This window comes from Trachemys scripta, chromosome 12 (assembly GCF_013100865.1).
Source record: "Trachemys scripta elegans isolate TJP31775 chromosome 12, CAS_Tse_1.0, whole genome shotgun sequence".
NCBI classification, from domain to species: Eukaryota; Metazoa; Chordata; order Testudines; family Emydidae; genus Trachemys; species Trachemys scripta.
In genome coordinates this window covers 22,428,730-22,442,672 of record NC_048309.1, presented here as the reverse complement: position 1 = coordinate 22,442,672, position 13,943 = coordinate 22,428,730, and the positions used below count along the sequence as shown (strand labels likewise).

Here is a 13,943-nt window from a genome sequence, read left to right as displayed (position 1 = left end):
AAGACGTATGTCTGGAAATCGTCTGAATAATTAAAGGTAAAATTCCCTGCTCATGTGATTCCTCTTGGAACATTAGCTGTCATAAACAAATGCTTAGCTTGTTGCGTGAGGCTCAGTGAGGCTGGTGTAGTGAGATTAGTTGTTATAAATGATTCAGTCAGTCAACTGGTAAGCTTCAAAAAGCGGCAGTCTAAATACTTAGCTCTTGGCTATTTCCTTTTGTGAGGAAAGGCTTTTCAGTATAACTGTGTAGCTGCTTGCATGTTTCAGATTCCCTCTCGTTTTACTGAAGCTTTAAGATTTAAATAGGCCTAGTGTGTCTTTAAATTTCTAGGCTATCAGTTACAATTACAATTTTAAATGTAAACTTGGTCTATTCTGTGTATTTATGAGCCCACTGTTTGCAATCAGAGTACTACCATGGTTACTATTGCCTTAGTTCTATCAAGAGAGTGTTCCAGCACTCTGTGGGAGTGAGAGTAGGGGGCACATGCTCTGTGTGTGGTTAAGATTAATGATCATAGTAAGGTTTATGTAATACCATATTAAAAGGCATCTTTCCAGTAGGCTGTCTGTACACTTCACTGTGTAGGTCTCTCGTTATGTTGGTCTGTGATTTAAAACACTCCATTGTTATAATGCATTTCTTGTTAACTGTAGAATGCTTTTCACTAGTGTAGCCCTCATTCCTTTGAAAATCAGATACCTGTCCCAGATTCCAGGGAACAGCCATATTGCGAGAGCTCTTTCTCATCTGTGATCCCAGATCTGACGAATGACCTCTTCCATATCTGAAACAGCATGTAATGCACTACCTGGGGAGACAATCAAAATAATACTGTGGCTCCAAAGTCAATAAACCATAGTACTTAGTGTGTTTTATCAGTACTGCGACTTAGTATGCTCAGTGAGGAGAGCAGCTTTTCAAAATGACTTGTTCTTCTTTTGTGTTTTTTCTAGCCACATGCAAAGGCTTTGTCTTTTTTCTTATGTTGAACAAAGACTTTCTACCTCTTATGTATTTGTCCCACATTAACGGACTTTTGAGGGTTGAGTGTACAGTGGGGTTGGTTGTACTCATATCCATGCTAAATTATGTTATTGTAGCTTACTTTTGAACTCTGATGAGTTGATGCAAATGTCCAGATAGCTGCATACCTGGCTGGAGTAAGCACTATTCTACTGTCAAAGCCACTTATGGCAGTGTTGAGTAGGAATTTTGAAGCAAAGATCTTTATTTGCATGTCAGTATACAGTGTAGTGTTCCAACATTTTTCATGGAAACGCCAATATCTGGACTCTGCACTCACAAGTATACTCCAAATTTTTCAAGTTATTACCAGAGTTCTTTTGTAGGTTACGTAGTAGTTCAAACATCATGGCTATTGTAGTGATTTTTAAAGGGAGTGGTGCTGGCACAAATGTGTAAAGCTCTTATTGCATATGAATTACTTTGTGGGCTGGGAGAGCCAGTTTAATTCTGATAATTTTCGCTAAGTCTTCACTGCAAAAAAGGTTTGTTTTTTACATCAAAATAGCGAACTTGATGTAAAATCCTAATGGAGACAAGACACAGGTAGTTTGTACCTTGATGTAGCTAGTTGAAGTCAATACTGGGTGTGGGCTATAGGTTTGATGAAGTCACAGCATTAGAATGGCAAGTTAACTGACTAATGTAAAATACAGCTTTTGTTGACCTCGTATAAAATATTTTTCCTGATTTGGGCCTTATAAGGAAAATATTTTAAAAAGGGCTCTGTAAAATAGCAAGTGGGGGTTAAAATACAAAAACCCAAATAGTAATGCTTTATATGCTTTTAAAAAACTCATTGCCTATGTATTAATAACAGGACCCTGAGTTATTCTTCCCAACGTGAACAGATATTTTCCTCTTTTTGTAAAAAGCCTTTGCAAGCATTTTTCCATTTAATAAAAATGTTTGCTTTCAGAATGTGTGCACACTTGTTTGTTATTGTCTGACTGCTTAGAAACACTGATCTGTTAAGAAAAAAAGATTAAATGTTTAGTTTTGAAAAATGTGTATAAAGTCATTAAAAAGTTAATTAAGAAGTATGTCAAATGTGGAGCCTATCAACCCGGACAGTCCCTATTTAAATTGTTTTATTTTTATATTTAATAATCATTTTGCCCACTAGGATTCAAATCGCATAAATGGTGTGGTGAGAGGTATAAGTTTCTTTTATTTGACTTCCAGTCATTTTTGGTGCAGTTAGCACCTCAGTAGTATGTACACTCCCATTAATAATGCTAAACTGAAACTGGAGACTGAAAAGCAACAGAGGGTCCTGTGGCACCTTTAAGACTAACAGTCTTCTGCCACAGGACCCTCTGTTGCTTTTTACAGATTCAGACTAACACGGCTACCCCTCTGTCACTCTGAGACAGTGAGAGGATATTGGCTCAATATAATCCGTGTTTGAATCTGAAACATGATCACATGGAGCTTTGACTTCTCCCCTCACAGAGGAAGACTTTGAGAAGTTGCCTCAATCTACTGTTCCTGAGATGCAGCGCAGTAACCTGGCCCCTGTTATCCTGCAGCTGAAAGCTCTGGGGATAGACAACGTGCTCAGGTTCCCCTTCCTGTCTGTAAGTCCTGGATTCTTGTTTGAAATTCTGTATTACAAGGGTTGTCAAACTTCTTCATAGTGTGGACCACATAACAGAAATATCTTGTTGAGCACCTCCTTTTCTATTTGTCTTATGGACCACCTCCTAATCAATGTACCATTTGTAATCATGTAACATTCCTGTGGTAGCTACAGTAGTGGCTTATGTGACTGGTTGGCTCTTCCTTGTTTCCTGTTGATTCTACAGATATCCAGGCTCTTCTTTGCAATAAAGTTTCTGGATGCCTGTAGATGCAACTGGAAACCAAGACAAAGATCCCATATTATGTGACCTACCTGCTCTCTGTAGACCATCAGCAAGTGCTGTATAGACCATCTGAGGCCCAGGGGTCATTGTTTGCTAACTAATACTTTGTTACTTTGGAAGAAGCAATTGATGACCTAACACCGTGTTGTGGAGGAGTATCAGGTTTCCATGATTCTGCCAGCACTACTGAAATGCCACTATTTTTACACTGTTGTACAGTTTGTATTTGAGAACAAAGAATGAGCAAGAATGACTTTGAACAACTTAGAAGGTGAAAATCCTCAATTTATCCAAAGTAGAATTGTGGAGGCCTTTCCGTGAAGTGGAGAAAAAGATGTATCAACAGTATCAAGCCTCTGCACTTACTTTAATTTTTATTAACTAATGGCAAGTAGCAATCATTAGAATTTGTTTAGTGAATCTCCTTGTAATGTTTACAGTTACATCTGCATTGATAAACCCAACACAATAGAATTTAAATTGAGAGAATTCAGGAAGCAATTGGTCTGACACTGTAATAGTATCACTATATTGGACAATCCAAGTTTGTGTTTTTAGCTTGGACTTATTCCATGTGGTCACAGGATGTTGAGAGCATCATAGTGGGGATGCAGGAACCTGGAGAGGGTTTTGAGTTGTGGGTCTAATGAGCCAGGCTGGTCAGTTGAGGACATCAGGTGATGCTCTGAGACATCTTCCACCATTCTGTAGGAGCAGGCTGGGGGAAAATACTGCATCTGGGAAAAAGGGAATATAGAGGACTCAAATTGGTGCCTTTGAGGCAGGAATACTCCTTGAAGAAGGGCGGACTTAAAAATTCTCACTAGGAAATTTCACGTATTCCCATATCAGTGACAGCTTAAAAAAGTTGGTTTTTTCTTCACAGCCACCCCCTGCACAGTCTATGGTGCAAGCATTAGAGCTGCTGTACGCTTTAGGAGGTGAGCATGCTACACTTTCGTTGTTGTATTTATAGTTTACTAGAGAACAAATCCAAATCAATGTGCGTTTTACTGAGTCATTTTTTTTAATGTGTGTGTGGGTATTAACTTGAGTATTAACCAGATCTTTATTTTCGAGAATACTATTTGTACTAGATTCTATTGTGGTCTCAGTCCATGACTTTGTCAATGTACCTCAGTCTTGACTTGTAAGTATCTTCTATTCCTTTTCCAAACAAGAATACCCCAGGAGTTTTAGAAAGGCTGTAAACTCTCATGCACAGAGCATAAGCCAGTCTTTAACTGATTTCAGAGTGGTAGCTGTGATTGTCTGTATCTGCAAAAACGACGTGGAGTACTTGTGGCACCTTAGAGACTAACAAATAAATTTGTTAGTCTCTAAGGTGCCACAAGTACTCCTCTTTAACTGCTGTGATTTAGGAAGGAAATATTATTCCATTATTGTCTACTGCATAGTTTCTTGCACTTGCCTCTGAAGCATCTGATATGTGCCACTGTCAGAGATGGCATACTGAGATAGATAGACCACTGGTCTGGCTCGCAGTGGCAGTTCTTGTGTTCCTGATTTTACAATATTATGAAGTGCTCATTAGGAACTAGGTTGAGGATACTAAGTTGATCAGTACCTAAAGTTAGGCACTTAAATCAACATTTGTTCACTTGGATAAATTGCTTGGCACTGAAGTTCTTAATTGGTACAGTGGACATGTCTTTTATTTTGTGTCGCATGCTACAACAGTAACAGAAACTTGTAATTTTTCCAGTAAAAAGACGCCACCTTCACACTCGCATTAAGAACTTTTGACAAGAAAGCTAGGGAGTAAAACAAAACCATACCTATCCTCATTTCAGAAGTATCCGAAACAGACTATGTGCTTCCCAATTGAAACATTGGGAAGAGGGTGGTAAGTTTGAAATACATTGTGCAGGCTTCTGTGGCTCCAAGAGGCTTGTGTTTGTTTTTTTCCTTGTACTCATGGATGCCATGCTGTGACATACAGCATTAGAGCTGTAAGTTCTTTTGTGGCCATGGTTTTTCATGTGCTCATTCCATTCAGTGAAAAGAGGACGAGAGAGTTTTCACCTGTGAGCTTAGTTCATTGTTGGCAACCCTTTTGAGCTGGGAACCAGTGCTCTCCCATTGGCTCAGAAGTATAATGCAAGGGTAGATACACAGCAAAACCACCTTAGGGAGGACTCAAACTGAAAGGGAGATAAGATCCCTGATTAGCTCTTTGATGTTCTGCCAAAAATCCTGCACCCTTGGACAGAATCACAGAAAGGTGCAGAGATGTTGTCCACTGGTTTCCCACATGTTTTCTAGAAGCTCAAAAAATGCTACTACCGCTGCCATTTGGCTCGGAGCGGGTTGTGTGTTTTGTTCAGATTGAAACTGATACTCTCAGATATCCAAGGGATTTTTTGTTTTTATTTTGGAGGCAATAACTGCAAAGTTAAAGTTGTGTTGGTGTCTGCAGTTACAATAGGGATTAAATCCTTTTTTTATGTGAGTAAACTTATGTATATCTGCACATTAATATTATTATTTTTACTGCGGGGACCGTCAAGAAGCCCATTCATGGATCAGGACCCCATGGTGCTAGGCGTGGTACAAATACCAAACAAATAATGATCCCTGCCCCAAAGAGCTCACAATCTAAGTAACTAGTTCTTCAGGTAGAGAATTAATTTTAGTTCTTCAGGTAGAGAGTACTTCAATTGTAAGCGGCAAGTCTTTTCTTTTTGTAAAATAACATAACTCTGTACTCAGCAATAATAATTTGAAAATCAAACTGTCATCCTTCTGTTCTGTGCATCATCACCAACAACCATCATTCTGGAGCTAGAATGTAGCTGCTGATTTAGCTACTGATGCATGAGGCAGAACAGATTGCAGCTAACTTTTCCTGTAGCTGGAATAGTCACAGTAGTGCTGCTGATATTAAATTATTTTTGTCAATGAGCCAAGTAAATATGACTCTGAAAAATGGCACCCTATCATGCCAGAGACTTGTTCTGTATCTGCTAGCCATGCCCAATCTTTTCCTCTCTTATCAATGCTCTTTTTTTCTAATAACTTGGAAGCAAATTCCAAAAGAGTAGGTGGAAGTTTTCCTACAAAACTTACTTTGCAAGGTTAAATGGTTTCCAAATGGTGTATACAAAATACATTACAGAATGTATCTCTGTGACCTTGGTGGTTACATATTTCCTGAATTACTGGAGGTGCCAATAGAACTTGGTCATGGATTGAGTGGCTTGTGTGTTTGCAAGAAGCCAGTGTTTATGTAAATATAGTGTTTGCTAAAAAGTACCGAGGACTCATGGGAAAGTTAATGGGTATTTATAAGAGCTCCTGATTTCCCAGTTGGATACTTGCTAGCTCAACAAGCTTTTCTGTGAGTTTCTGGTAGATATTAGTTGATAGCACAAAGATTAAGATAATTTTCTATGCTATTTTGGTCTGCTTTCTGAATACTTAGTATTATTCTTGCAGGTCTGGATAAACATTGTCGCCTAACAGAACCTCTTGGTATGAGAATAGCAGAGTTCCCTTTGAACCCTATGTTTGCAAAGATGCTGTTGGAATCAGGTAGGTAAAAGGCAAGGTGCTATCACTAGTCTTGTGTTGAGTATAAGATACTGTCTACCCAGTGTATCTAAAAGAAGCTATAGTCAATTTTGGTGTGATACATAGTTAAGAAGTCAATAAACTATTTGATACCATCCATGCATCCCATAGGCCTTCCTGTAATCTTAACTTCAGAGTTAGTCTATCTAGTATAACTTGGCATATTTATATGCCTGACCTGCAGTATTGCACCAATGTACCTTACAGGGTTTAAAAGTGATTGGTCTCCATGCCAGCAGAAAAATGCTTTGGGGTTGGTTGTACTTTTGGATCAGGGCAACATCTTTTACAGAGTTGTTCAGCTTCCACAAGGTTACTTCTTAGATAATAAACAATAAATAATAGTTCCCAACTGCAGGGCTCAGTAGTATAATAGGAGGCCCCAATCCTGCAAAGACTCATGCATGTGCTTAATTTTATGCATGGAGAGTAATCCTATTGAAGTTAATGGGACTAGTTATGAGGATAATTTTAAGAACATGTATGAGTCTTTGCAGCGCAGTGAGTTAATGCTTTAACCTCTTAGTTCTGATTTCCTGGTTTGAAGTGCTTGCTAAGGCCACCGGTGAAATAAGTTCATCTTCAATTCAGTCTCCAGTGAAAATATGTATTCCTCACAGAACCAAAATACATTTCTTCACAGTTCATGCCCTGTTCTCAAGGACTGAAATATAGAGACTGGGGTATATTAGCAAAGCTGTGTGTTGGAGTGAATCTGCCCACACTGTACTGAAGGCAGAACTGCTTTTTGATCTCTTTCACAAGCTCCATAATTTGCCAAGTTCTCTTTTAAAGGAAAAGAAGGAACAAACCTTTGTAAGAAAAGTTGTTTTTAATGTATGCCCAGTACATACAAGCATACCTTTGTAACAAAGGTCTCGCTTAAATATGTAAAAAAATCATACATATTCTTTATTTCTGTACTCTAAGTGCAGACAAAAATGTAACAGGCATTTGCCAGCCCTTGATTCTCAGGTCTGTGTATGACAACATGCAGATGCGATGGCAGAGCGGATTGCATGTACCTGATTGCTGCTGCAGGGACTGAGTGATCCACTGCTGAGAAATTCCTAAATGTCCCTCCTCCAACTCCCCATCATATGTTACAAAAAGGGGCTTTTTATCAGCAAAGTCCTCCTTTGCAATGAAATAAGTCCCCCCCCCCACCCCCATCGTTGCTGTAAAATGCTTTCTTCTGGAAAATCTAAGAGTAAATTTCTCCTTCCTTTTTTATGATATTATTTATGTTCCATAATCTTGGAAGCAAGAAACTTTATTTTCTTTCATCACTTATTTTACAGGAAACTTTGGCTGCTCCCAAGAGATCTTGAGCATTGCTGCCATGATGCAGATTCAGAACATCTTTATGTTCCCTCCAAACCAAAAGGCTCAGGCTGTAAGTTCGGTCTCATAATTTTCTTCACTTAATCCACATCTTTGAGTGTCTGCCAATTCAGTAATTAATATCTGTTAGGAACATGCAAAGTCTGACGTGCTAGAGTGGAACTGAGGGTTTCTGCCCGTGCCCATACTGCTTGGTAATGGAGAAAGGGGAAGCTGTACGGTAGTGAAACCTGAAGACAGTCCTTGGCTAATGATGGAGGCCTTGTACTACAGAGGGTTAGGAAAGTGTTTGGAAATGTTAGGATCATAAGTTTGTATTAGTCAGTTTTGGGGTGCATGGAAAGGAAGATTGTTCATTTTGAACTTCCCTTTGAGAGAAAAAAGTAAATTTATTTTCAGGCTGATAAAATTATTTCATATGAAATGGTTAATTCAGAGGTAGAAATACTGCTGAGCATAACCTTACATACAGTAAGTAAACCCCATTTCCTTTGTGCAAATGAGTTTTAATTTCAGTTTTAGAGCTCTGCCTTGAAAATATAGTATGTTGGATAGTGAAACATGCATATCAGTTAAGGGAGAGTTGTTACATGATGAGAGTTAAAGGTCACTAAATACTCAAGACAGTAAGAACTGAGGGCAGCAGGAACGACCTTTGAAAAAAAACTAATTTCTGTATAAAAATGCATTTCTTCTCTTTTTTCCAGATCAGGAAACACAGAAAATTTGCTGTGGAAGAGGGAGATCATCTCACTATGCTTAATGTTTATGAAGCTTTTATTAAAGTAAGCAGGTTAGAGTGCATGTGGATTCCTGAGGATGAGGAAGGGGAGAGGGTGGGTTCCAGTGGTTTTAATGCCTGATGCTCAAAACTAAGGGCAGGTCTACACTAGAACTCCTACTTAGCGCAGCTGCAGTGCGTCTGGTGAAGACGCTGTATGCCAACAGGGGAGTGCTCTCCTATCGGCATAATTACTTCACCTCTGCGAAAGGCAGAAGCTATGTCAGAAGGGGAGCATCTCCCCCTGATACAGCACCAGTGTGGACAGCGCCTAGGTCGCTGTAACTTGCGTCACTCGGGGGGGAAGGAAGGGGTCTTTCACACTGCTGAGCAATGTAAGTTAGATCAACTTAAGCATTAGTGTAGACCTGCTATAAAAATCCTAGAAGCTTGAGCCTATGTAAGATATGGACCCAAGTGTCTAATACCTTTTTGTTTAATTAATTAATGGCTACATTTGTCACAGATGCTCACATAATACCACTGCGTTGGCAAGACATAAAGTCGGTGGCTGTGTAACGCACAGGCCCTTAACTGTAACCTCCATATCTTCAGTTATCCTGGGACATTCAAAGGAACATGAGAAATTCATGTTCTCATTTATTGTCTGTTGATAGTTTTGAATTTCAATGAAAGTTGGGCACCTAACTCCTGCAGGCTTCTTTTGAAAATCCCATCCCTAATCATTATATAAAGTCTTGTCAATGGCTTAAAGTGCTTAGTGATCAGTGAGGTTTAATTGAAATCTTAGTGCTTGTCTAAATACTCAGGTTGTACATCTTTAACTATACCAGGATAATACATATGTAGGGAAAGGTAATAAGCTATACTAATGTAAGGCATATATATAACGTGCACTAGGAGCTCTACCCTAACCGAAGTTGTTACACTGGTACAAAAACGGTGTATTTTGAACTGATTGTCTTTGTGCATGTTGGAAAACAAAGTACAAAGATGTCTACTTAAATCTGAGTCAAAAAAAAATTTTTTTTTTGGCCCAAGACATGATTTATACCGAGATGAAGCACATTTATGTGATAGTATGAAATAGCTGACACTGTTCTCCCCCACCATATCCCAAGAAATGACTCAAATACATTAGTAGGAAATAAGTGCTGGAAATGTGTTTATGAATTGGAAGCCATTATTTCTATTTGAAATACACTGTGCAGGAAGTGGCAGTTCATATGCATACTGGCTGCAGTTAACTTCCCACTGCAAATCGGTAAATACCAGAACACAACACAGTGGTTGGGGAACAGAACTAGACTACACTTTGCAGTAGGGAGATTGATTGTGGCATTTGTAACTGTTCTTGTATTGTTGCTATACAGCACAGCAAGAGTTCTCAGTGGTGTCAGGAACACTTTCTAAACTACAAAGGGCTTGTCAGAGCAACCACTGTGAGGGAGCAGCTGAAAAAGCTTCTTGTCAAATTTAAAGTACCAAAGAAATCCAGTGAAGGTAGGAGCCACTGAATGAGGATTTTGTGTCATACATGTTGGAGTTTATCTGAATATTGAGTTGCCCAACTGTCAGTTTATTTTCTTACTACATTCAAGAAATACTGTGTCTTGCCAGCCTAAAAATAATGTCTGTTAAATAAAACTGGGATTTCAAAATATACTTTTCCAGAGCAGCACCTGAGCCCATTTTTACAATTAGAATTTCTTCAAACCTTGGTGGCTTAATTGATAGCAGCAGTGTTGTGTAGTGGTAATTAATAATAACGTCATAGATAAAACCTAATGGGAGATTTTCAAACGCCCCCCCCCCCCCCCCCCATACCCTTGAAAAACTCTCATTATGATCAAAGCACTGTATGGACCAGGGGTTGGCAACGTTGGCACCCGGCTCGCCAGGGTAAGCATCCTGGCGGGCCGGGCCAGTTTTATTTACCTGCTGACGCGGCAGGTTCGGCCGATCGTGGCCCCCACTGGCAGCAGTTTGCCGTCCCAGGCCAATGGAGGCGGCGAGAAGCGGCGCGGGAAAGTGATGTGCTGGCCGCGGCTTCTCGCCGCCCCCATTGGCCCGGGACGGCGAACCGTGGCCAGTGGGGGCCGCGATCGGCCGAACCTGCAGCGTCAGCAGGTAAATAAAACTGGCCCGGCCCGCCAGGGTGCTTACCCTGGCGAGCCGCATGCCAACATTGCCGACCCCTGGTATAAACATTTTGGAGCTGACTTTCAGTTGTGCTGAACACCCTTAAGTCCCGTTGATTTCAGTTGGAATTGCAAGTGTTCAGCACCTCTAAAAATCAGGCTGCAACCACTTAATCTTCATAGTACCTTGTGAGATAGCTATGGTTGGTACTATCTCCAGGGGAGGTAATCTGGCACCTTTGTTTTTTACATAGTAATTGAGATTTATTGTGAAACCGAAGAGAGGGAAATAAAGAATCCTGAGTCTCTTGTCTTAAGCTTTTCTTCTGAAAGCCCCAAAGTTGCTTTTGATGAAAGAGCAGTATTTAGGGGATTTTTCGTCATTGCATCAGCTTAGTTTATGAAATACATTTTGCAGAATAACATGTCAGTCCCGTCTTTAGGTGACCCAGATCCTGTTCTGAGGTGTATAGTTTCTGGATTCTTTGCCAATGCAGCTAAATGCCACTCCACTGGAGCTTACAGGTAAAATATGTATGTAGATCTATATAATTCCTTAGAACTGTCCTTCTATTTAGCATGCTTCTATGAATTGACAGATCTGGATAGTCAACAAACAGATGCTTCTCTAGATAGACTAACAAGAAAAGTTTTGTTGGCTCATTAAATTAATGAAGTCTTGCAGTGTCACATGTAACAGTTTCCAAATGCTGTTTGCTTGTTTATCACCTCTCTTGTTGGTTAAATGATGACAGTAAGGTTGAGAGAGGGGAATTGTTAATAGTTACTAACTAATGTGCTAATGTGACCAGGAAACTATAAATGCTTCAATTCCATAGCACCTCCAATGCACCTTAATCCAAGCCTGCAGGACCTTGTTCTTGTGATGTGGGCAGAAAACCATTCAGTGTTAGGGTTTGTCTACACATGAAAAGTATTTTGGAATGATGTAGGGTATGAATTTAAAGTGAATTAATTATTCCTGATTAACTCCATTTGTTGATATTCTTATTTTGGAATAAGAATGTCTATAAATGGAGTTAATCAATCAGGAATAACTCCTCCTGTAGACAAACCCATAGAATGATAACTCCAAACTTTTTCACTGGTGTCTTGGCCAGAATTTGGGCCTGATCTCTGCAACTGAAAGGCCAGTGCATTAACTTTGCACCTCTTTAACTTGCTTCAGCTCTTTCAGTACTCAAATGTATTAGCATTTTGACTGGGGCTGAAAGGTCACCAATAAATAAATTTTAAGAATAACTTTGCAATTGCTAAATCTGACATAATTCCCTCTCTTCAAGGACTATTCGTGATGACCAGGAACTGCACATCCATCCCACCTCAGTGCTGTATGCAGAGAAACCTCCTCGCTGGTAAGCTAGAGCTGGTTTCACTTGTCTGCCTAGACCAGGAGGCACTCCACATCAGGCATTGTTAGGAGATTCCCATTAATAACTCTGTTCTGCCTCAGTGTAGCAACACACCTGGAAGATCCTGGTTCCCAGAATGTAAGTTCAAAGGAGGTTTCCTCTGCAATAGTCTTTAGGCAACACCCAAATAAAACTGCTAGGTGGGGAGGATATGGAAAAGTGGCATTAACGTGGTACTAAAAAGTATTAAGAGCTGTGAAGACGAGAGAGGGGAGCCAGGTGGCCCCTTCCTAAAAAATACCAGAATCCAGAGCCTTGTGCTGCAGGTAAAATCACTCACAGGAATTGCTCTCTGAGGAGGGTCCCTCGACTTACTGGGAAGGCTATCTTAGTTCAGTGATGTTGAGGTTTATGTGGAGGCTAACAAGGCCATCCCATTGAAAAAGACATATTTGAACAATACAAGGTAGTAGTTACTTTTATTATACACTTACATAGTGCAGTAAATGTATGTGGCACACTGGGACACTGTTACTCCTCCAGGAAGTTTACGATCTAAAATGGAAGAGACAAAATACTTCAGGAAAAGGAAGGTGTGACAGTATAAACAGATTTGTGGAAGAAGTGGGTTTTAAAATGTGATTCTAGTCGCATGTCCTCTTGGGATGTTACATGTTCGTGTCTCATTGATTTTCATATCAGAAGTGCTCAGTAAACAAATGAAAATGTTTTTCTAATTGGCAGCCTAGCAACTGCAGCCTGGGCTCCTGGAGTCAAGCTAGGTTCTTGCAACTTTGTGCATAATCACCAGTGAGAAAAACTTTGCAGGCTAAATTAGGCTCTCAGTGACACCTGTGCAACTTGATTGTCTTTGAATTGTACCACAGCGTTTGCACAGGTGTAGCTGATTGGAACTTAGCAATCAATTCTGTTGATGCTCAAGATGGAGATAGAATTCAGATCACTCAGTCTTAACTGTGCTGCTTCTATTAGAACTTATCTCATCCATCTTCCTTCCACCTCCACTTGTTTAGTTTTGGTTTTAGGGCATGTTCATGTGTGAATCAATATACTGGGCTATGGACAGTGTCCGTTGGGTTGATTTGGTTTTGTTCTTTGTTGTTAGTAAGGGAAGAATGTTGTCTTTTGCTCTGTGTTTTGTCTATCAACTGTGAGTATAGTGACTTCTCACTTCTTGTTTTAATTTGGTTTTCTTCAAATTTTAGATGCATTCGAATGGGTCAGTGGGTCTTGGGGAAGAAGGGAAGAGTGAGAACTTTCCTCTTGCTTCCATTCACTAACCCTCTGTTCTCAAAAGCGTTCCCCCCCTCTAAGCAGCGTGGCGATTGCTTTGTCTTTTTTGTTGTGTATGGAAGATGGCTCTGTGTGGTGAGGTTATGAACTGGATGAGTGAGAGAGCAGGGTGTGGGGATGGAGATGTTTTAGTCCTCATGGAAGGTCATTGTAACAGGCCTTAGAGAGAACTTTCCTGCATTCTTGGCAATGGCTGCCTAGGATGTAGCAGATTATTTGTAAACTGGTGTGCTTGCTTTCTAAAGCTCGAAGCAGTGTATGTCCTGGCCTTATTCAAAACACACACTTCCTCCCGTAAGCCTTGTCCTGACTCGTGCCTGCAGTCAGGGATCCCACTGTCCCATTAGGTTGTGGATCGTTACTAAGCTCTGATGGGCCTAGGGTTTTGCACTCAACCCTCAACATCCTTCTCAGTCATGCTCTGTCCACAACACCTAAAATCTCCCCTTCAGAGGTGTTTAGTATGAGAGCTCTTGGCCGCATACTTACAAGTGTCCCCTCCCTTTTCTTCTTGTTATCGCCCTCCCCCCCCCCCCT

At 40.2% G+C, this 13,943-nt stretch overlaps 1 protein-coding gene across 2 annotated transcripts in view; it reads left to right on the top strand.

Moving 5' to 3' along the window:
- The window catches only part of DHX35 (DEAH-box helicase 35), a 45,718-nt gene that overhangs the window by 24,537 nt on the left and 7,238 nt on the right, over positions 1-13,943 (top strand). For both annotated transcript variants that reach the window (XM_034787427.1, XM_034787426.1), the window contains exons 13-20: positions 2,486-2,610; positions 3,785-3,839; positions 6,358-6,453; positions 7,794-7,888; positions 8,544-8,621; positions 9,952-10,081; positions 11,163-11,244; positions 12,024-12,095. In XM_034787427.1, coding sequence (XP_034643318.1) covers positions 2,486-2,610; positions 3,785-3,839; positions 6,358-6,453; positions 7,794-7,888; positions 8,544-8,621; positions 9,952-10,081; positions 11,163-11,244; positions 12,024-12,095 — 733 coding nt within the window. The remainder of the gene's footprint in view (positions 1-2,485; positions 2,611-3,784; positions 3,840-6,357; positions 6,454-7,793; positions 7,889-8,543; positions 8,622-9,951; positions 10,082-11,162; positions 11,245-12,023; positions 12,096-13,943) is intronic.